Genomic DNA, 22,494 nt, shown 5'->3' on the forward strand with positions numbered 1-22,494 from the left:
TCCCCCAACCCCGCCCAAAATAAACCCAAATCCCCTCCCTCAGGGGTCCCCCAACCCCCCCACAAAAAAACCCAAAATCTCCCTCACAGGGATCCCCTGACCCCCCCCCAAAAAAACCCCAAGGGTCCCCTGATCTCCCCCCCAAAAAAACCCCAAATCCCTCCCTCAGGGATCCCCCGACTCCCCCCAGAAAAACCCAAACCCCCCCTTTACAGGTCCCCCGACCCCTCCCAGGAAACCCCAAAACTCCCCTTTAGAGATCCCCTGACCCCCCCCCCCCCCCAAAACCCCAAATCCCTTCCTCAGGGGTCCCCAGACCCCCCCCAAAAAAAACCCCAAGACCCCCCTAAAAAAAAATCCAAATCCTCCCTCGGGGATCCCCCAAGCCTCCCCCCAAAAAAACCCCAAATTTCCCCCTCAAGGCTGCGTAGTTTTTTTTGGGGTGGGGGTCTCTGGGTGTCCCCCACCCCCCCTGACCTTTGACCCCCCCCCCAGGATGTACGTTTTTGGGGGGTGGGTGCCCCTGGTGATGGACGACGTGAAGGTGGCGACGCACGAGAAGGAGTGGAAGTGCACCAACACCCTGGCCTGCCTCAACCTGGGTGAGGAGGGGGCTGGGACCCCCAAAAACCACCCCAAACCCACCCTAAAACCCCCCAAAGCCCTGGGTGAGGAGGGGGCTGGGACCCCCCAAAAACCACCCCAAACCCACCCTAAAACCCCCCAAAGCTCAGCGTGGGTGAGGAGGGGGCTGGGATCCCCAAATCGACCCCAAACCCACCCTAAAACCCCCCCAAAGCTCAGCCTGGGTGAGGAGGGGGCTGGGACCCCCAAAAACCACCCCAAACCCACCCTAAAACCCCCCAAAGCTGAGCCTGGATAAGGAGGGGGCTGGGACCCCCAAACTGACCCCAAGCCCCCCCTAAAACCCCAAAAAGCTCAGCTTGGGTGAGGAGGGAGCTGGGACCCCAAATCGACCCCAAACCCACCCTAAAACCCCCCAAAGCTGAGCCTGGGTGAGGAGGGGGCTGGGACCCCCAAACTGACCCCAAGCCCCCCCTAAAACCCCAAAAAGCTCAGCTTGGGTGAGGAGGGAGCTGGGACCCCCAAATCGACCCCAAACCCACCCTAAAACCCTCCCCAAAGGTCAGCGTGGGTGAGGAGGGGGCTGGGACCCCCAAAAACCACCCCAAACCCACCCTAAAACCCCCCAAAGCTGAGCCTGGGTGAGGATGGAACTGGGACCCCCCAAATCGACCCCAAACCCACCCTAAAACCCTCCCCAAAGGTCAGCGTGGGTGAGGAGGGGGCTGGGACCCCCCAAATCGACCCCAAACCCACCCTAAAACCCTCCAAAGCTGAGCCTGGGTGAGGAGGGGGCTGGGACCCCCAAAAACCACCCCAAACCTGTCGTGGGACCCCCAGAAGAGCCCCCCTCATGTCTTGAGAGCCCCCCACTCCCCTCCCTGAGCCCCCCAAATACCCCCAACCCCCTCTCTGACCCCCCCAAATCCCCCAACCCCCATTCTGACCCCCCAAATCCCCCCAAACCCCTCCCTGATCCCCCCAAATCCCCCAAACCTCACTCTGACCCCCCCAAACCCTTCTCTGACCCACCCCAAATCCCCCCAAACCTCTCTCTGAGCCCCCCAAACCCCTCTCTGAGCCCCCCAAATTCCCCAAAACCCCTCTCTGACTCCCCCAAATCCCCCCAACCCTTTCTTGACCCCCCCTAAGTCCCCCCAAACCCTTCCCTGATCTCCCCAAATCCACTCCCAAATCCCCCCAAACCCCCCACAAACCCCTCTCTGACCCCCCCAAATCCCCCCAAACCCCTCTCTGACCCCCCCAAACCCCTCTCTGACCCCCTCAAACCCCTCTCTGAGCCCCCCAAATCCCCCCAAACCCCTCCCTGGCCCCCCCAAATCCCCTCTCTGACCCCCCCAAATCCCCTCTCTGAGCCCCCCAAACCCCTCTCTGACCCCCCCAAATCGCCCCAAACCCCTCCCTGACCCCCCCAAATCCCCTCTCTGACCCCCCCGGCCCCCCCAGACTCGATGGCCTGGGAGCCGCTGGTGCTGGAGACGCTGGAGGACAACGTGCCGCGGGCACGGGCCGGGCACTGCGCCGTGGCCATCGCCACCCGCCTCTACATCTGGAGCGGCCGCGACGGCTACCGCAAGGCCTGGAACAACCAGGTGTGCTGCAAGGACCTGTGGTACCTGGAGACAGGTGAGTCTGGGGGCTGCAAGGACCTGGGGGGGCCTGGAACAACCAGGTGTGCTGCAAGGACCTGTGGTACCTGGAGACAGGTGAGTCTGGGGGCCTGGAACAAGCAGGGGGGCTGCAAGGACCTGGGGGGGCCTGGAACAACCAGGTGTGCTGCAAGGACCTGTGGTACCTGGAGACAGGTGAGTCTGGGGGCTGGAACAAGCAGGGGGGCTGCAAGGACCTGGGGGGACTGGCGACAGGTGAGTCTGGGGGCTGCAAGGACCTGGGGGGGCCTGGAACAACCAGGGGGGCTGCAAGGACCTGTGGTACCTGGAGACAGGTGAGTCTGGGGGCTGCAAGGACCTGGGGGGGCCTGGAACAAGCAGGGGGCCTGCAAGGACCTGTGGTACCTGGAGACAGGTGAGTCTGGGGGCTGCAAGGACCTGGGGGGGGGCTGGAACAAGCAGGGGGGCTGCAAGGACCTGTGGTACCTGGAGACAGGTGAGTCTGGGGGCTGCAAGGACCTGGGGGGGGGCTGGAACAACCAGGTGTGCTGCAAGGACCTGTGGTACCTGGAGACAGGTGAGTCTGGGGGCTGCAAGGACCTGGGGGGGGGGGGCTGGAACAAGCAGGGGGGCTGCAAGGACCTGTGGTACCTGGAGACAGGTGAGTCTGGGGGCTGGAACAAGCAGGGGGGCTGCAAGGACCTGGGGGGGCTGGCGACAGGTGAGTCTGGGGGCTGCAAGGACCTGGGGGGGGCCTGGAACAAGCAGGGGGGCTGCAAGGACCTGTGGTACCTGGAGACAGGTGAGTCTGGGGGCTGCAAGGACCTGGGGGGGCCTGGGTGACCCAGGTGTGACCCAGGTGTGATGTGAGGGACCCAGGGGTGACATGGGTGACCCGGGTGGGACCCAGGTGTGGTCCAGGTGGGACCCAGGTGTGATGGGAGTGATCCAGGTGTGAGTGACCTGGGTGGGACCTGGGTGTGACATGGGTGACCCAGGTGTGACCCAGGGGTGACATGGGTGACCCAGGTGTGATGTGAGCAACCCGGGTGTGACCTGGGTGTGCCCCGGGTGCAACCCAGGTGTGATGGGAGCGGTATAGGTGTGAGCTGGGTGCGACATGGGTGCGACCCAGGTGTGATCCAGGTGTGAGCTGGGTGACCCAGGTGTGACCCAGGTGTGACGTGAATGGTATAGGTGTGATCTGGGTGTGACATAGGTGACCCAGGTGTGACCCAGGTGTGATGTGAGCGGTATAAGTGTGACCTGGGTGTGACATGAGTGACACAGGTGTGACATGAACGACCCAGGTGTGACCCAGGTGTGACCCAGGGGTGACGCAGGTGTGACCCAGGGGTGACATAGGTGACCCAGGTGTGACCCAGGTGTGATGTGAGCGGTATAAGTGTGACCTGGGTGTGACATGGGTCACCTGGGTGTGACATGAACGACCCAGGTGTGACCCAGGTGTGACGCAGGTGTGACCCAGGTGTGACATGGGTGACCCAGGTGTGACATGAACGACCTGGGTGTGGCCCAGGTGTGACCCAGGTGTGACATGGGTGACCCGGGTGTGACACGGGTGTGACCCAGGTGTGACCCAGGTGTGATGTGAGCGGTATAGGTGTGACCTGGGTGTGACATGGGTGACCCGGGTGTGACCCAGGGGTGACATGGGTGACCCAGGTGTGACCCAGGGGTGACATGGGTGACCCGGGTGTGACATGAACGACCCAGGTGTGACCCAGGTGTGACATGAACGATCCAGGTGTGACCCAGGTGTGACGCAGGTGTGACCCAGGGGTGACATGGGTGACCCAGCTGTGACATGAACGACCCGGGTGTGGCCCAGGTGTGACCCAGGTGTGACATGGGTGACCCGGGTGTGACACGGGTGTGACCCAGGTGTGACCCAGGTGTGACCCAGGTGTGATGTGAGCGGTATAGGTGTGACCTGGGTGTGACATGGGTGACCCGGGTGTGACCCAGGGGTGACATGGGTGACCCGGGTGTGACCCAGGTGCGATGCGAGGGCTATAGGTGTGACCCGGGTGTGACATGGGTGACCTGGGTGTGACCCAGGTGTGACCCAGGTGTGACCCAGGTGTGATGTGAGCGGTATAGGTGTGACCTGGGTGTGACATGGGTGACCTGGGTGTGACCCAGGTGTGACATGGGTGACCCAGGTGTGACCCAGGGGTGACATGGGTGACCCAGCTGTGACATGGGTGACCCGGGTGTGACCCAGGTGCGATGTGAGGGCTATAGGTGTGACCCAGGCGTGACCCACCCGTGCCCCCCCCCCCGTTTGTGTGTCCCCGCAGAGCGCCCGCCGGCGCCGGGCCGTGTCCAGCTGGTCAGGGCCAACACCACGTCGCTGGAGGTGAGCTGGGGCGCGGTGCCCACGGCCGACTCGTACCTGCTGCAGCTGCAGAAGTACGAGCTGCCCGCCGCGCCCCGCGCCGCCCCCGGTGCCCTCGGTGCCCGCCAACCCCCCCAAGAGCCCCGCGCCCGCCGCGCCCGCGCCCCCCCCGGCGCCTCCCGCGCTGCCCCAGCTGGGGGGCGTGGGGCTGACCCTGCTGTCCCCGCCCGCCGCGCCCCCCAACCCGCCCAACCCCCCCGGAGTGGCCGCGGGGGCGGCGGCGGCGGCGGCCGGGGGTGGCACCGGGGGGGGCGGCGGCGGCGGCGGCGGGGGGCACGGGGGGCACGGTGACCGCCCCCCCCAGCGCCACCCTGCAGGTGCTGCCCGCGGCGGGGGGGGCACCCCCGGCGGGCCCCGGAGCGGCCACGGCGGGGAGGGCACCCGGTGAGTGACCCTGGGGACAGCGGGGGTGGGGAGGGGGCACAGGAGGGGTGGGGAGGGGGCACGGGGTGGGTGGGGAGGGGGCACGGGGACAGCGGGGATGCTGGGGGGAGGGGAGGGGGCACGGGGTGGGTGGGGGGGACACGGGGACAGCGGGGACGCTGGGGGGGTGGGGAGGGGGCACGGGGACAGCCGGGGGGATGGGGGGATGTGGGGACCAAGGGGGGAGTTTGGGGATGCGGGGTTGGGGGGCACGGGTGCCATGGGGGGGGTCAGGGACGTGCTGGGGGTGGCAGGGGGGTCCCTGGGTGTCCCCGTCGCTGCCCTGAGCCCTCTGTCCCCCCCCCCATGCCCCCCCCCAGGTGTCCCGGCGGTGCTGAAGGTGACCGGTCCCCCTGCGGCCACCGCGGGGCCCCCGCTGGTCACCGTGCGCTCGGCCGGGCCCGGCAAGGCCCCGGTGACGGTGACGTCGCTGCCCGCGGGCGTCAGGATGGTGGTGCCCACCCAGAGCCCCCAGGGCACGGTGAGCGCGGGGGACACCTGGGGGGGGGGGGGACACCTGGGATGGGGGGGGGACGGACACGGGGAGGGGACCTGGCGGGAGTCCTGGGGACCCACAGGGGACATGGAGGGCACCTGGGTGTGCCCAGCTGTGCCCCAGGTGTGTCCCAAGGGTGACAGGTGCCCCCAGCTGTGCCCCAGGTGTGACAGGTGCCCCTGGGTGTGCCCAGCTGTGTCCCAGGGGTGACTGGAGCGCTCAGGTGTGCCCCTGGGTGTGTCCAGGTGTGCCTCAGGTGTCCCCACCTGTGCCCCAGCTGTGTCTCAGGGGTGACGGGTGCCCCCAGCTGTGCCCACCTGTGATAGGTGTCCCCAGCTGTGTGCCCAGGTGCCCCCAGCTGTGCCCCAGGTGCGTCCCAGCTGCTCCCAGCTGTGTCCCAGGGGTGACAGGTGCCCCCAGCTGTGTCCACTGTGACAGGTGCCCCTGGCTATCCTCAGCTGTATCCCAGGTGCCTCCAGGTGTCCCCAGCTGTGCCCCCAGGTGCCCCCAGCCGTGCCCAGGTGTGACAGGTGCCCCCAGCCATGCCCAGGTGTGACAGGTGTCCCCAGGTGCCCCCAGCCGTGCCCAGGTGTGACAGGTGCCCCCAGCTGTGCCTAGCCATGCCCCCAGCCGCCCCCCGCCGTGCCCAGGTGTGACCGGTGCCCCCAGCCATGCCCAGGTGTGACAGGTGTCCCCAGGTGCCCCCAGCCGTGCCCAGGTGTGACAGGTGCCCCCAGCTGTGCCTAGCCATGCCCCCAGCCGCCCCCCGCCGTGCCCAGGTGTGACAGCTGTCCCCAGGTGCCCCCAGCCGCCCCCAGCCGTGCCCAGGTGTGACAGGTGCCCCCAGGTGCCCCCAGCCGTGCCCAGGTGTGACAGGTGTCCCCAGGTGCCCCCAGCCGCCCCCAGCCGTGCCCAGGTGTGACAGGTGCCCCCAGGTGCCCCCAGCCATGCCCAGGTGTCACAGGTGCCCCCAGCCGCCCCCAGCCGTGCCCAGGTGTGACAGGTGTCCCCAGGTGCCCCCAGCCGTGCCCCGGTATGACAGGTGCCCCCAGCTGTGCCCAGGTGTGACAGGTGTCCCCAGGTGCCCCCAGCCGTGCCCAGGTGTGACAGGTGCCCCCAGCCGTACCCAGCTGTGACAGGTGTCCCCAGGTGCCCCCAGCCGTGCCCAGGTGTGACAGGTGCCCCCAGCCGTACCCAGCTGTGACAGGTGTCCCCAGGTGCCCCCAGCCGTGCCCAGGTATGACAGGTGCCCCCAGCCGTGCCCAGGTGTGACAGGTGTCCCCAGGTGCCCCCAGCCGTGCCCAGGTGTGACAGGTGCCCCCAGCTGTGCCCAGGTGTGACAGGTGTCCCCAGGTGCCCCCAGCCATGCCCAGCCGTGCCCACCTGTGCCCAGGTGTGACAGGCGTCCCCGCTGCCCGCAGGTGATCGGCAGCAGCCCCCAGATGAGCGGCATGGCAGCGCTGGCAGCGGCGGCCGCGGCCACCCAGAAGATCCCCCCGGCCTCGGCCCCCACCGTGCTCAGCGTCCCCGCGGGGGCCACCATCGTCAAGACGGTGGCCGTGACCCCCGGGGCCACCACCCTGCCCGCCACCGTCAAGGTGGCCTCGTCCCCCGTCATGGTAGGGGGCACCGGGGGGGCTGCGGGTGGCACCGGGGGCTTGGGGGGGGGGGGGTGGTCCTTGGTGGGACGGGGTCATCGTCACCGTGCTGGCACCGAGGGGCTCGGGGCGGCCCTCCTGGGCCACTGGGGGCCACTGGGAGGCTCAGGAGGGACCCTGAGGTGTCACCAGGGGGGTTGAGGGGGCCCTTCCGTGTCACCGAAGGGCGCGGGGTGACCCCGTGGTGTCACCGGGGGACTCGGGGTGCCCCCCGCACCCCCGTGGGTGCCCCCCCACCCACCCCGGTGTCCCCCCCCCCCCCCCAGGTGAGCAACCCGGCCACGCGGATGCTGAAGACGGCGGCCGCCCAGGTGGGCACGGCCGGGGCGTCCCCTGCGGCCACCAACGCGGCCACCAGGCCCATCATCACCGTCCACAAGTCCGGCACGGTGACCGTGGCCCAGCAGGCCCAGGTGGTCACCACCGTGGTCGGAGGGGTCACCAAGACCATCACGCTGGTCAAGAGCCCCATCTCCGTCCCGGGGGGCAGCGCCCTGGTGAGGGGGGACCCCGGGTTTTGGGGGTGGGCGGGGACCCAGATTTGGGGGTCCTGGGGGGGCTCTGGGGATGTGGGGAGTCAGATTTGGGGGTCCTGGGGAGGCTCTGGGGATGTGGGGATCCAGATTTGGGGGTCCTGGGGGGGCTCTGGGGAGGTGGGGAGTCAGATTTGGGGGTCCTGGGGAGGCTCTGGGGATGTGGGGTCCCAGATTTGGGGGTCCTGGGGAGGGGTCTTGGGGGGTTTGGGGTCATGGACACCTCGATTTAGGGGTCTCTGGGGCTGTGGAGACTCCAACTGGGGGGTTCTGGGGAGCTCGGGGACTGTGGGGACCCAGATTTGGGGGTCCTGGGGAGGCTCTGGGGATGTGGGGAGTCAGATTTGGGGGTCCTGGGGAGGCTCTGGGGATGTGGGGAGTCAGATTTGGGGGTCCTGGGGAGGCTCTGGGGATGTGGGGTCCCAGATTTGGGGGTCCTGGGGGGGCTCTGGGGATGTGGGGTCCCAGATTTGGGGGTCCTGGGGGGGCTCTGGGGATGTGGGGAGCCAGATTTGGGGGAGTGGGAGGGTCTTGGGGGGGTTTGGGGCCATGGACACCTCAATTTAGGGGTCTCTGTGGGGCTGTGGGAACCCAGATTTGAGGGGTCCTGGGGGGCCACAACCCCGAATTTTCCCCCTTTTTGGGGTCATGGCGGGGGGAAGTCCTTTAACTCCAAACCACCCAAATTTGGGGGTGCCGGGGGCTTTAAAACCCATCCAAGGTTGGGATTTGGGGATCCTGGGGGTCTCTTTGGGGGTCCCGGGGGTCTCTGAGCCCCCCCCCCCGGCCCCCCCAGATCTCCAACCTGGGCAAGGTGATGTCGGTGGTGCAGACGAAGCCGGTGCAGAGCTCGGCCGTCACCGGGCAGGCCTCGAGCGGCCCCGTGACCCAGATCATCCAGGTGCCAGCGCCAAGAGTACCCCAAAACCCCCCAAAGTACCCCCAAAGTACCCCAAAACCCCCCAAATCACCCCAAAATACCCCCAAAGTACCCCAAAACCCCCAAATTACCCCTAAGTACCCCCAAAGTACCCCAAAATACCCCCAAAGTATCCCATAACCTGCCAAAATACCCAAAGTACCCCAAAACCCCCCAAATCACCCCAAAATACCCCCAAAGTACCCCAAAACCCCCTAAGTACCCCCAAAGTACCCCAAAATACCCCCAAAGTATCCCATAACCTGCCAAAATACCCCAAAGTACCCCAAAACCCCCCAAATCACCCCAAAATACCCCCAAAGTACCCCAAAACCCCCAAATTACCCCTAAGTACCCCCAAAGTACCCCAAAATACCCCCAAATCACCCCCAAAGTATCCCAAAACCCCCTGAGTCACCCCAAAGTACCCCCAAAGTACCCCAACCCCCCCCAAATTACCCGTAAGTACCCCCAAAGTACCCCAAAACCCCCTGAATTACCCCAAAATAAGCCCAAAATACTCCAAAACCCCCTGAATTACCCCAAAATACCCCCAAAGTACCCCAAAACCCCCCAAATCACCCCAAAATACCCCCAAAGTACCCCAAAATCCCCTGAATTACCCCAAAAAACACCCAAAGTACCCCAAAACCCCCCAATTTACCCCAAAATTACCCCAAAGCACCCCCAAAAGTACCCCAAAATACCCCCAAACTACCGCTAAATACCCCCCAAATGAATCCAAAATTATTTAAAACTAACCCCAAATTTACCCAAAAGTTACCCCCAAAGTCACCCCAAGCCCCCCCCAAATTATCACAAAATACCCCCCAAATTAGCCAAGAGTACCCCAAAATTACCCGAACCCCCCAAAATACCCCAAAATATCCCCCAGATTACCCTAAAATGCCCCCTGCCCTCCACACTGAGCCCCTCACTGCCCCCTCCCCCCTCCCCGCCCCCTCACTGCCCCTCCCCCCTCACTGCCCCCTCCCCCCACTGCCCCCCCCCTCACTGCCCCCTCCCCCCTCACTGCCCCCTCCTCTCACGGCCCCCTCCCCTCACTGCCCCCTCCCCTCATTGCCCCCCTCCCCTCACTGCCCTCCCCCCCTCACTGCCCCTCCCCCACAGACCAAGGGCCCCCTGCCCGCGGGGACGATCCTGAAGCTGGTGACGTCGGGGGAGGGGAAGCCCACCACCATCCTGACCAGCACGCAGGCGGGGGCGGGGGCGGCCAAGCCCCCCACCATCCTGGGCATCAGCAGCGTGTCCCCCAGCACCACCAAGCCCGGGACCACCACCATCATCAAAACCATCCCCATGTCGGCCATCATCACCCAGTCGGGGGCTACCGGTGAGTGAGACCCCTCCCCAAATTAACCTGAACCCACCCTGAGCTCCCCAAATCATCGCTGAGACCCCCAAACCTGCCTGGCCCTCCTGAGACCCCCAGACCCCCTGCACTGACCCCACCAAAGCCATCCCCGTGTCGGTCATCATCACCCAGTCAGGGGCTACCAGTGAGCGAGACCCCTCCCCAAATTAACCTGAGACCCCCAAACCTCACTGAGACCCCCATGGATCCCCATCAAAGCCATCCCCGTGTCGGCCATCATCACCCAGTTGGGGGTACTGGTGAGCGAGACCCCTCCCCAAATTAACCTGAGACCCCCCCCAGAACTCCCCTGAGCCACCCTGACCCCCCTGAGACCCCCAAACCCCACTGAGACCCCCACTGACCCCATCAAAGCCATCCCCATGTCGGCCATCATCACCCAATCGGGAGCTACCGCTGAGCGAGACCCCTCCCCAAATGAACCTGAACCTACCCTGAGCCCCCCAGACCCCCCCAGTTCCCATCACCACCCCGTGAGTGACAGGGGGGGACCCCCGTGCCCACCCCTCTGCCCCCCCCGTGCCCCCAGGTGTCACCAGCAGCCCCGGGATCAAGTCTCCCATCACCATCATCACCACCAAGGTGATGACCTCGGGCACCGGGACCCCCGCCAAGATCATCACGGCCGTGCCCAAGCTGGGCGGGGGACACGGCCAGCAGGGCGTGACTCAGGTGAGGGGACCCCCGGGGACACCTGAACCCCCCTGGGGACACCTGAACCTCCCTTAGGGGACCCCTGGCAACACTTGAACCCCCCTGGGGACATCTGGGGGACACCTGAACCCCCCTGGGACCCCCAGGGACACCTGAACCCCCCTGGGGACACCTGAACCCCCCTGGGGACCCCCGGGGACACCTGAACCCCCCTGGGGACACCTGAACCCCCCTGGGGACACCTGGGGGACACCTGAACCCCCCTGGGGACACCTGAACCTCCCGTAGGGGACCCCCGGGGACACCTGAACCCCCCGGGACCCCCAGGGACACCTGAACCCCCCTGGGGACACCTGAAACCCCCTGGGGACACCTGAACCCCCCTGGGGACACCTGAGCCCCCTGGGACCCCCAGGGACACCTGAACCCCCCTGGGGACACCTGGGGGACACCTGAACCCCCCTGGGGACACCTGAACCCCCCTGGGGACACGTGAACCTCCCTTAGGGGACCCCCGGAGACACCTGAACCCCCCTGGGGACACCTGAACCCCCCTGGAGACCCCCAGGGGCACCTGAACCCCCCCAGGGACACCCGGGGGACACCTGAACCCCCGCCTTGGGACAACTGAACCCCCCTGGGGACACCTGGGGGATACCTGAACCCCCCTGGGGACACCTGAACCTCCTTTAGGGGACCCCTGGGGACACCTGAACCCCCCTGGGACCCCCGGGGACACCTGAACCCCCCTGGGGACACCCGGGGGACACCTGAACCTCCCTTAGCGGACACCTGAACACCCCTGGGGACACCTGAACCTCCCGTAGGGGACCCCCGGGGACACCTGAATCCCCCCTGGGGACACCTGGGGGACACTCGAACCCCCCTGGGGACACCTGAACCCCCTTAGGGACACCTGAACCCCCCTGGGGACCCCTGAGGACACCTGAATCCCCCCCTTAGGGGACCCCCAGGGGCACCTGAGCTCAGGTGATGGGTTGGGGACAGTGGTGACACTGGGGGGGCTCAGATGGGGTGTTGGTGACACTGGGGGGGGGTCAGCCGAGGTGTCCCAAGCCCGGGGGTCCCCAGGTGACCGCGCTGTCCCCGTGTCCCCTCAGGTGGTGCTGAAGGGGGCCCCGGGGCAGCCGGGCACGATCCTGCGGACGGTTCCCATGGGGGGCGTCCGGCTGGTCACCCCCGTCACCGTCTCGGCCGTCAAGCCCACGGTGACCACGCTGGTGGTCAAGGGCACCACTGGTGAGTGAGTGGGAGGGGGGGCATGGGGTCACTCGGGGGTCATTGGGTCACGTCTGGGTCACTGGGGGGGTCACGGGTGGTCAAGACCACCACTGGTGGTGGGGGGGGGTCATGGGATCGTGGGGAGGGGCATTGGGTCACTTTGGGGTCACCGTGGTAAGGGGGGGGTCACTGTGACAGTGGGGTCACTGTCAAGGGGAAAGGTCAGCGTATCACCGGGGTGTCACCGTGGGGTCACCGTGGTACAGGGGGTCACTTTGGGGTCACTTTGGGGTCACTGTGGCGTCACTGTGGCACAGGGGGAGGGGTCACCGTGGCACCAGGGGGTCACTTTGGGGTCACTGTGGCACAGGGGGTCACTTTGGGGTCACTGTGGCACCAGGGGGTCACTTTGGGGTTACTGTGGCACAGGGGGAGGGGTCACCGTGGCACAAGGGGGTCACTTTGGGGTCACCGTGGCACAGGGGGTCACTTTGGGGTCACCGTGGCACCAGGGGGTCACTTTGGGGTCAGTTTTCCGGGGGGTCACTCACTCTGCCGTGTCCCTCGCAGGTGTGACCACGCTGGGGACGGTGACAGGGACGGTGTCCACCAGCCTGGCGGGGGGCGCGGGCGGTCACAGCGCCACGGCCTCGCTGGCCACGCCCATCACCACCCTGGGGACAATCGCCACCCTCTCGAGCCAGGTCCTGAACCCCGCGGCCATCACGGCCACCGCGGCCGGGGGCGGCCTGGGGACACCGACCATCACCATGCAGGTGAGGGGGCATCGGGGGCATCGGGGACATCGGGGGCATCGGGGACGGGGGTGCTGGGGACCCCCAGGGTCCTTGTGCGGGTGAGGGGACACTCAGGTTCTGGGGTGACAGCTGGGGGTGCTGTGGTCAGTGCCACCCCCGTGCCCTGAGCTGTCCCCTGGTGGGAGGGTGCAGTGGTCAGTGCCACCCCCGTGCCCTGAGCTGTCCCCTGGTGTGGGGGTGCTGTGGTCAGTGCCACCCCCGTGCCCAGAGCTGTCCCCTGGTGGGAGGGTGCTGTGGTCAGTGCCACCCTTGTGTCCCGAGCTGTCCCCTGGTGGGAGGGTGCTGTGGTCAGTGCCACCTTTGTACCCAGAGCTGTGCCCTGGTGTGGGGGTGCTGTGGTCAGTGCCACCCTTGTGTCCCGAGCTGTGCCCTGGTGTGGGGGTGCTGTGGTCAGTGCCACCCTTGTGTCCCGAGCTGTGCCCTGGTGTGGGGGTGCTGTGGTCAGTGCCACCCCCGTGCCCAGCGCTGTCCGCTGGTGGGAGGGTGCAGTGGTCAGTGCCACCCCCGTGCCCAGCGCTGTCCGCTGACCCCTCCTGGGGACACAGCCGGTGTCCCAGCCCACGCAGGTGACGCTGATCACGACGCCCAGCGGGGTCGAGGCCCAGCCCGTCCACGACCTCCCCGTGTCCATCCTGGCGTCGCCCACGGCCGAAGGTCCCCCCGCGGCCACCTCCGGTGGGGGTGGCCTTGCCGAACCCCCCCCCGCCGAGGCCACCCCCGGCACGGTCACCCTGGTGTGCTCCAACCCCCCCTGCGAGACCCACGAGACCGGGACCACCAACACGGCCACCACCAGCCTGGTGGCCAACGTGGGCACGGGCGGGGGACAGCAGCAGCTGCAGCTGCTCTGCGAGGACGCGGGAGGGGGGACGGCGCTGCCGCCGCCCCCCCGGGCCTGCTCCAACCCCCCCTGCGAGACCCACGAGACCGGGACCACCAACACCCCCACGGCGGCCGGCACGGGCACGGCGCGCCTGGGGACACCGGGGGCACCGCCCTGCCCCACGCAGCAAACGGCGGCCACGGGGACGACGATGACGGCGCGGCTGTGCCCCCCCGAGACCCCCCCCGGCGTCACCGGCACGTGCCAAACGCAGGAGGCCCCCCCGTGCCAAACACCCTGGGGGCAGCCCGAGGTGGGGACGGCCACCGGAGCGGTCACCGCGGCCACCGTGGTGGGGGCCCCGAGCTGCGAGAGCCCCGCGGGGACGCGGCTCTGCTCCAACCCCCCCTGCGAGACCCACGAGACCGGCACCACCAACACGGTGACGGTGACGGGGTCCCAGCTCTGCTCCAACCCCCCCTGCGAGACCCACGAGACCGGCACCACCAACACGGTGACGACGACGGGGACGCGGCTCTGCTCCAACCCCCCCTGCGAGACCCACGAGACCGGCACGACCAGCACGGCCACCACCACCACGGCCACCTCGCGGCCCCCCCCGGAGCCGGGCACAGCGGTGCCACCGCCGCGAGGTGTCCCCCCCCTGCGCCAACCCCCCCTGCGAGACCCACGAGACCGGCACCACCAACACGGTGACAATGACGTCGTCACAGCTCTGCTCCAACCCCCCTTGCGAGACCCACGAGACCGGGACCACCAACACGGCCACCACGGCCACCGCGGGGTCCCGGCCGGGTGACACCACCACGGCCACCAGCGCGGCCACCACCGCCGCCACCGCCACCACCACGGGGGGGTCCCCGCCTTGTGCCAACCCTCCCTGCGAGACCCACGAGCCCGGGACCACCAGCACGGCCACCGTGGCCACCGCGGGGTCCTCGCCCTGCCAGAGCCACCAGAGCGGGGCCACCAGCACGGCCACCACCGAGGGGGTGACGCCGCCCCTGCCCTGTGCCACCACCGCCACCAGCCCCCCCCGTGCCTGCTCCAACCCCCCCTGCGAGACCCACGAGACGGGGACGACGGCCACGGCCACCACGGTCACCGCCAGCATGGGCGCCAGCCAAGGTGACGCCCGCGTTGCCCCCAAATTGCCCCCAAATTGTCCCCAAATTGGTACTTTGGGGTGGTCGCCTCGCTGACCCCTCCCCGTTGTCCCCACAGACCCCCCCCCGCCGGCTGCCAACGGGCAGGGGGATGGGGAGACCCCCCCCAGTGAGGGTGGGGGTCCTCCTGTCCCCCCTGGGACCCCCCAGCCCCGGCCCCAGTGGCACCGGGACCCCCCAGCCCCGCGCGGTCACTACGGTCACTCAGTCCACGCCAGCGCCGGGGCCGGCCGTGCCGGTGAGCGGCTTTGGGGACGCTGGGGGGAGAGTTGGAGGCACTGGGAGGGGGCTTGGGGATACTGGCAGGGACCTTGGGGGCAGTGGGAGGGGGTTTGGGGGCACTGGGAGGGGGTTTAGAGCACTGGGAGGGGGTTTGGGGGCACTGGGAGGAGGTTTGGGGACACTGGGAGGGGTTTTGGGGACACTGGGAGGAGGTTTGGGGACACTGGGAGGGGTTTGGGGACACCGGGAAGGGGTTTGGGGACACTGGGAGGGGGTTGGGGACACCGGGGGTTGTCGGGACCGTGGCTGGGGAGGTTTTGGGGACACTGGGGGGGCTTTGGGGGCCACCAAGGCCTCATTTTGGGGGTCTCTGTCCCCCATCTCCAACCCCCTTTCCTCTCCCCTCCCCACCCCAGACCATCTCATCGCTGACTGAGTCCCCCCCAGCGCCCCCCGAGACCCCCCCGACCACCACCCCCACGCCCCCCGCAGACCCCCACCCGCCCCAGGACCCCCCCTCGGCCCCGTCCCCGTCGCCCCCCGCCCCCGAGGCCGCCCCCGCCGAGGCCGGGGGGTCCCCGGAGCCGCTGGCCGTGGTGGTGCTGCCGCCGGCCGCGGCCGAGGGGGGCCCGGCCGAGGGGCTGGCGCTGCCCCCCGAGCTGCTGGCCGAGGCGGGGGGCGCGGGGGGCCCCCCGGGGCTGACCCCCGAGGAGCTGGCGGTCACCGCGGCGGCCGAGGCGGCGGCGGCGGCTGCGGCCAGCGAAGAGGCGCAGGCCCAGGCCCTGGCCATCCAGGCCGTGCTGCAGGCCGCGCAGCAGGCCGTCATGGGTCAGTTGGGGGTCCTGGGGGGGCGATGGGGGTGGTGCCACGGCCACGGTGGCCCCATGGTGGTGACCTCAGGCCCAGCTCTGGCCATCCAGGCCGTGCTGCGGGCCGTCGTGGGTCAGTGAGGGGGGGTTGGGGGGGTCTTGGCCCCATGGTGGTGGTCCCATGGTCATGGGGGGCTTGACCTCTGGGGGTGGTGGTTCCGTGGTCACGGGACCCTGTGACCACGATGACCCTGGGGGGGGGGGTGATTTTGAGATGACCCCACAACCACGGTGACCTCATAGTGGGCTTGGGATGACCCCTACGGCCACGCTGACCACAAGGACCCCATGGCGGGGTGGGATTGGGGCTGACCACAGTGACCCCATGGCAGGGTGGGATTTGGGGTGACCACAGTGACCCCATGGCAGGGTGGGACTGGGGCTGACCACAGTGACCCCATGGCAGGGTGGGATTTGGGGTGACCACAGTGACCCCATGGCGGGGTGGGAGTGGGGCTGACCACAGTGACCCCATGGCAGGGTGGGATTGGGGCTGACCACAAGGACCCCATGGCAGGGTGGGATTGGAGCTGACCCCAGTGACCCCATGGCAGGGTGGGATTTGGGGTGACCACAGTGACCCCATGGCGGGGTGGGATTGGAGCTGACCCCAGTGACCCCATGGCGGGGTGGGATTTGGGGTGACCACAGTGACCCCATGGCGGGGTGGGATTGGGGCTGACCACAAGGACCCCATGGGGTGTGGGATTTGGGGTGACCACAGTGACCCCACAGGGGTGTGGATTTCGGGCTGACCCCACCCCTGACCTGTCCCCCTCTGTCCCCGCAGGGACGTCGGAGCCGCTGGAGCCCGGCGAGCCCGGGGGGGGCCCCGCGGAGCTGGGGGGGGGCCCTGGGGGTGCCGGAGGGGGCGGGGGGGCGCGGGGGGGGCTCTGCCCCTGGTGCTGACCCAGCAGGAACTGGCGGCGCTGGTGCAGCACCAGCAGCACCTGGCCGAGGCCGGGACCCCCCCCGCGGCCCCCCCCGCGCCCCCCCGCCCCGCCCCCTCCCGCCGCCGCCGCCGCCGCCCCCCCCCCAGGCGGCCGCGCCCCCTCCCCATTTGCCCACCGAGGCCTTGGCCCCCGCCGACAGCCTCAACGACCCCGCGGGCGACACCAACGGCCTGGGGGACCTGGGCACAGTCCCCGGGGGGGCCGCCCCCGCCGCCCTCCTGCCCCCCCCCGGCGACGGTGAGAGACGGGGGGACCCCAGGTCTGGGGGGGGGGGGCACCCACAGCAAGGGGGGGCCCCCAAAGGGTTGGTTTGGGACCCCACTGCTCGCATTGGGGTGGGCGGGGAGTTCCAGGGGGGTCTTTTAAGCCCCCTCCTCAATTTTTTGTGTGTCCCTGTTTGTCCCCCCCGCCGCCTCCCTTCAGGCCTGGCCCCCTCGAGCGCCTTCGTGGCCCCTCCGGGCCCTGCGGTGGCCCCCAGCCCCGCCAAGCTGCAAGCGGCCGCCGCCCTGGCTGAGGTGGCCAACGGCATCGAGAGCACCCCTGTGGTGAGTGGGAGGGGAGGGCGAGCACCGAAATCCCCCCCAAAATCCCCCCAAATTCCTCCTCTGAATGACCCCAAAATTCCCCCCAAAATCCCCCCATTATTCCCAAAAATCTCCCCAAAATTCATCTTCAAATCCCCCCAAAAATTCCCCCAAAATTCCCAAAAGTCTCCCCAAAATTCTCCCCAGAATTCTCCCAAAATTCCCTGCAATCCTTCCTCGGTTAATGACCCCAAAATCCCCCCAAAAGACCCCAAAATCCCTGCAGAAAAACCCCAAAATCCCTGCAGAAAAAACCCAGAACTGCCCCCAAATCCCACCAAAAACATGCCCGGGACCACCAAAAATCCCCCCAAAATCCCCGAGCTCCCCCCCAGCCCCCCGAGGTGTCCCCTCCCCCCGTCGGTGACCCCGCTGTCCCCGTGTCCCCCAGAAGCCGGAGCCGGGGGCGCCGCCCCCCAAGGCGCTGCCCAAGAAGGAGAACCAGTGGTTCGACGTGGGGGTCATCAAGGGCACCACCATGATGGTCACTCACTACTTCCTGCCGCCCGAGGACGCGCCGCCGCCCGACGTGAGTGACCCCTGCGGGGGTGGCACCGGGGACACCCCCTGGGACAGCCCCACGGCACTGGGGACACCCCCTGGGACACCCCCATGGCACCGGGGACACCCCCTGGGACACCCCCATGGCACCAGGGACACCCCCTGGGACAGCCCCACGGCACCGGGGACACCCCTGGGACACCCTTTGGGACAGCCCCACGGCACTGGGGACAGCCCTGGGACACCCCCATGGCACCAGGGACACCCCCTGGGACAGCCCCATGGCACCGGGGACACCCCCTCGGACACCCTTTGGGACAGCCCCATGGCACCGGGGACACCCCCTGGGCAGCCCTGTGGCACTGGGGACACCCCCATGGCATCGGGGACACCCCTGGGACAGCCCTGGGACACCGGGGACACCCCCTCGGACACCCCTTGGGACACCTCCATGGCACTGGGGACACCCCCTGGGCAGCCCTGTGGCACTGGGGACAGCCCTGGGACGCCGAGGACACCTCCTGGGACAGCCCTGTGGCACCGGGGACACCCCCTGGGGACACCCCAATGACACCAGGGACACCCCTGGGACAGCCCTGTGACATTGGGGACACCCCTGGGACACCCCCATGGCACCGGGGACACCCCTGGGACACCAGGGACACCCCCTGGGACAGCCCTGGGACACCGGGGACACCCCCTGGGACACCCCAATGGCACCAGGAACACCCCCGGGGACACCCACGGTGTCCCCATGCCCATGTCCCTGTGGTGTCCCCATACCCGTGTCCCCGCAGTGTCCCCATGCCCATGTCCCCATGCCCGGTGTCCCCATGCTCGGTGTTCCCATGCCCATGTCCTCCCCGGTGTCCCCATGCCCATGTCCCCATGTCCCCGTGGTGTCCCCATGCCCGTGTCCCCACGGTGTCCCCATGCCCGTGTCCCCATGCCCGAGTCCTCCCCGGTGTCCCTGCGGTGTCCCCATGCCCGTGTCCCCATGCCCGTGTCCCCATGCCCGGTGTCCCCATGCTCGGTGTTCCCATGCCCATGTCCCCCCCGGTGTCCCCATGCCTGTGTCCCCACAGTGTCCCCATGCCCATGTCCCCATGCCCGTGTCCCAATGCCCACGTCCCCATGCCCGGTGTCTCCATGCCCGTGTCCCCACGGTGTCCCCATGCCCGTGTCCCCATGCCCGAGTCCTCCCCGGTGTCCCTGCGGTGTCCCCATGCCCGTGTCCCCATGCCCGGTGTCCCCATGCTCGGTGTTCCCATGCCCATGTCCCCCCCGGTGTCCCCATGCCTGTGTCCCCACAGTGTCCCCATGCCCATGTCCCCATGCCCGTGTCCCAATGCCCACGTCCCCATGCCCGGTGTCTCCATGCCCGTGTCCCCACGGTGTCCCCATGCCCGTGTCCCCATGCCCGTGTCCCCATGCCCGTGTCCCCCCCGGTGTCCCTGCGGTGTCCCCATGCCCGTGTCCCCATGCCCGTGTCCCCATGCCCGTGTCCCCACGGTGTCCCCACGGTGTCCCCATGCCCGTGTCCCCATGCCCGGTGTCTCCATGCCCTTGTCCCCACGGTGTCCATGCCCGGTGTCCCCATGCCCATGTCCCCCTGCCCGGTGTCCCCATGCCCGGTGTCTCCATGCCGGTGTCCCCACGGTGTCCCCACGGTGTCCCCATGCCCGTGTCCCCATGCCCAGTGTCCCCATGCCTGTGTCCCCACGGTGTCCCCACGGTGTCCCCATGCCCATGTCCCCATGCCCGGTGTCTCCATGCCCTTGTCCCCACGGTGTCCATGCCCGGTGTCCCCATGCCCATGTCCCCATGCCCGGTGTCCCCATGCCCGTGTCCCCATGGTGTCCCCACAGTGTCCCCATGCCCATGTCCCCATGCCCGTGTCCCCATGCCCACGTCCCCATGCCCAGTGTCTCCATGCCCGTGTCCCCACAGTGTCCCCATGCCCGTGCCCCCACGGTGTCCCTGCGGTGTCCCCATGCCCGTGTCCCCATGCCCGGTGTCCCCATGCCCGGTGTCTCCATGCCCTTGTCCCCATGGTGTCCATGCCCGGTGTCCCCATGCCCGTGTCCCCATGCCTGGTGTCCCCATGCCCGGTGTCCCCATGCCCGTGTCCCCACGGTGTCCCCATGCCCGTGTCCCCATGCCCAGTGTCCCCATGCCCGTGACCCCACGGTGTCCCCACGGTGTCCCCACGGTGTCCCCATGCCCAGTGTCCCCATGCCCGTGTCCCCATGCCTGGTGTCCCCATGCCCGTGTCCCCACGGTGTCCCCACAGTGTCCCCATGCCCGGTGTCCCCATGCCCAGTGTCCCCATGCCCGTGTCCCCACGGTGTCCCCACGGTGTCCCCATGCCCGTGTCCCCGCAGGAGGAGGGCACGGGGGTCCCGGACCACTCTCAGCTGCGGCGCCAGGAGCTGCAGCCGGGCACGGCCTACAAGTTCCGCGTGGCCGGACTCAACGCCTGCGGCCGCGGGCCCTTCTCGGAGCTGTCGGCCTTCAAAACCTGCCTGCCCGGCTTCCCCGGCGCGCCCTGCGCCATCAAGATCAGCAAGGTGACCCCAGACCCACGGCGGGACCCCAGACCCACAGCCTGACCCATGGCAGGGACCCCAGACCCACAGCAGGGACCCCAGACCCATGGCAGGGACCCCTAACACCAATCCCACCCCAGCCCTGCCCAGCTTCCTTGGCACGCCCTGCGCCATCAAGATCAGCAAGGTGACCCCAGACCCACGGCGGGACCTGCAGCGGGGACCCCAGACCCACGGCCTGACCCATGGGGGGACCCCAGACCCACAGGGGAACCCCTGATACCAACCCCTAACCCCAACCCGTAACACCAATCCCACCCCAGCCCTGCCCGGCTTCCCCGGCGCGCCCTGCGCCATCAAGATCAGCAAGGTGACCCCAGACCCACAGCGGGACCCCAGACCCACAGCCTGATCCATGGGGGGACCCCAGACCCACAGGGGAACCCCAGACACCAACCCCTAACACCAACCCCACCCCAACCCTGCCCGGCTTCCCCACTGCTCCCTGAGCCATCAAGGTCAGCAAGGTGACCCCAGACCCACGGCCTGACCCATGGGGAGACCCCAGACCCACGGCAGGGTCCCCAGACTCAGAGCAGAGACCCCAGACCTATGGCAGGGACCCCTAACACCAACCCCTAACACCAATCCCACCCCAACCCTGCCCGGCTTCCCTGGCACGCCCTGAGCCATCGAGATCAGCAAGGTGACCCCAGTGACCCACAGTGGGGACCCCAGACCCACAGCAGAGACCCCAGACCCATGGCCTGACCCACAGTGGGGACCCCAGACCCACAGCAGAGACCCCAGACCCATGGCCTGACCTACAGCAGGCTCCCCAGACCCACAGCAGAGACCCCAGACCCATGGCCTGACCCACAGTGGGGACCCCAGACCCACAGCAGAGACCCCAGACCCCTAGCAGAGACCCCCAACCCGCATGTCTCGGCTGTGACACCAATCCCACCCCAACCCAACCCCAGTTCAACCCTGCTGTACCCCCCATGGCCCCCCTCCATGTCCCTCCTATGCCCCCCATAACCCCTCCTAACCCCCCGTGCCCCCCATGTCCCCCATGTCCCCTGTGCCCCCCATAACCCCCCCAACCCCCCGTGCCCCCCTAACCCCCCATGTCCCCCGTGCCCCCCATGCCCCCCATAACCCCCCTAACCCCCCGTGCCCGCCGTGTCCCCCATAACCCCCCATAACCCCCTGTGCCCCCTGGGCCCCCTGCGCCCCCCATGTCCCCTGTGCCCCCCTAACCCCCCGTGCCCGCCGTGTCCCCCATAACCCCCTCTAACCCCCCGTGCCCCCCTAACCCCCTGTGCCCCCCGTGCCCCCCATGCCCCCCATGTCCCCTGTGCCCCCCAACCCCCCCTATCCCCTGTGCCCCCATAACACCCCCTAACCCCCCGTGCCCCCCTAACCCCCCATGCACCCCGTGCCCCCCGTGCCCCCCATAACCCCCCCAACCCCCCGTGCCCCCCTAACCCTCCATGTCCCCTGTGCCCCCCGTGCCCCCCATAACCCCCCCTAACCCCCCGTGCCCCCCATAACCCCCTCTAACCCCCCGTGCCCGCCGTGTCCCCCATAACCCCCTCTAACCCCCTGTGCCCCCCTAACCCCTGTGCTCTCCTAATCCCCCTAACCCCCTGTGCCCCCCATAACCCCCCTAACCCCCCATGCCCCCCTAACCCTCCATGTCCCCTGTGCCCCCCATGCCCCCCATAACCCCCCTAACCCCCCGTGCCCCCATAACCCCCCTAACCCCCCGTGCCCCCATGCCCCCCCTAACCCCCCGTGCCCCCATAACCCACCTAACCCCCTGTGCCCCCCATGCCCCCCCTAACCCCCCGTGCCCCCCATAACCCCCCCTAACCCCCCGTGCCCCCCATAACCCCCCTAACCCCCCGTGCCCGCCGTGTCCCCGCAGAGCCCCGACGGAGCCCACCTGACGTGGGAGCCGCCGTCGGTGACGTCCGGCCGCATCGCCGAGTACTCGGTGTACCTGGCCATCCAGGGGGGGCCC

At 68.5% G+C, this 22,494-nt stretch overlaps 1 protein-coding gene across 1 annotated transcript in view; it reads left to right on the forward strand.

The window, feature by feature from the left end:
- HCFC1 (host cell factor C1) overlaps positions 1 to 22,494 on the forward strand; it is a 40,971-nt gene that overhangs the window by 8,006 nt on the left and 10,471 nt on the right. The window contains 24 exon segments of the mRNA XM_068999072.1: positions 496 to 602; positions 2,053 to 2,232; positions 4,541 to 4,682; positions 4,684 to 4,780; positions 4,842 to 5,022; positions 5,382 to 5,542; positions 6,979 to 7,176; positions 7,482 to 7,712; positions 8,545 to 8,649; positions 9,799 to 10,021; positions 10,593 to 10,735; positions 11,839 to 11,977; positions 12,530 to 12,735; positions 13,323 to 14,297; positions 14,299 to 14,749; positions 14,846 to 14,901; positions 14,903 to 15,025; positions 15,426 to 15,837; positions 16,669 to 16,757; positions 16,918 to 17,068; positions 17,255 to 17,376; positions 17,807 to 17,944; positions 20,301 to 20,486; positions 22,399 to 22,490. Coding sequence (XP_068855173.1) covers positions 496 to 602; positions 2,053 to 2,232; positions 4,541 to 4,682; positions 4,684 to 4,780; positions 4,842 to 5,022; positions 5,382 to 5,542; positions 6,979 to 7,176; positions 7,482 to 7,712; positions 8,545 to 8,649; positions 9,799 to 10,021; positions 10,593 to 10,735; positions 11,839 to 11,977; positions 12,530 to 12,735; positions 13,323 to 14,297; positions 14,299 to 14,749; positions 14,846 to 14,901; positions 14,903 to 15,025; positions 15,426 to 15,837; positions 16,669 to 16,757; positions 16,918 to 17,068; positions 17,255 to 17,376; positions 17,807 to 17,944; positions 20,301 to 20,486; positions 22,399 to 22,490 — 4,908 coding nt within the window.

The sequence above is a fragment of the Aphelocoma coerulescens genome, unplaced genomic scaffold (assembly GCF_041296385.1).
Source record: "Aphelocoma coerulescens isolate FSJ_1873_10779 unplaced genomic scaffold, UR_Acoe_1.0 HiC_scaffold_211, whole genome shotgun sequence".
NCBI classification, from domain to species: domain Eukaryota; kingdom Metazoa; phylum Chordata; class Aves; order Passeriformes; family Corvidae; genus Aphelocoma; species Aphelocoma coerulescens.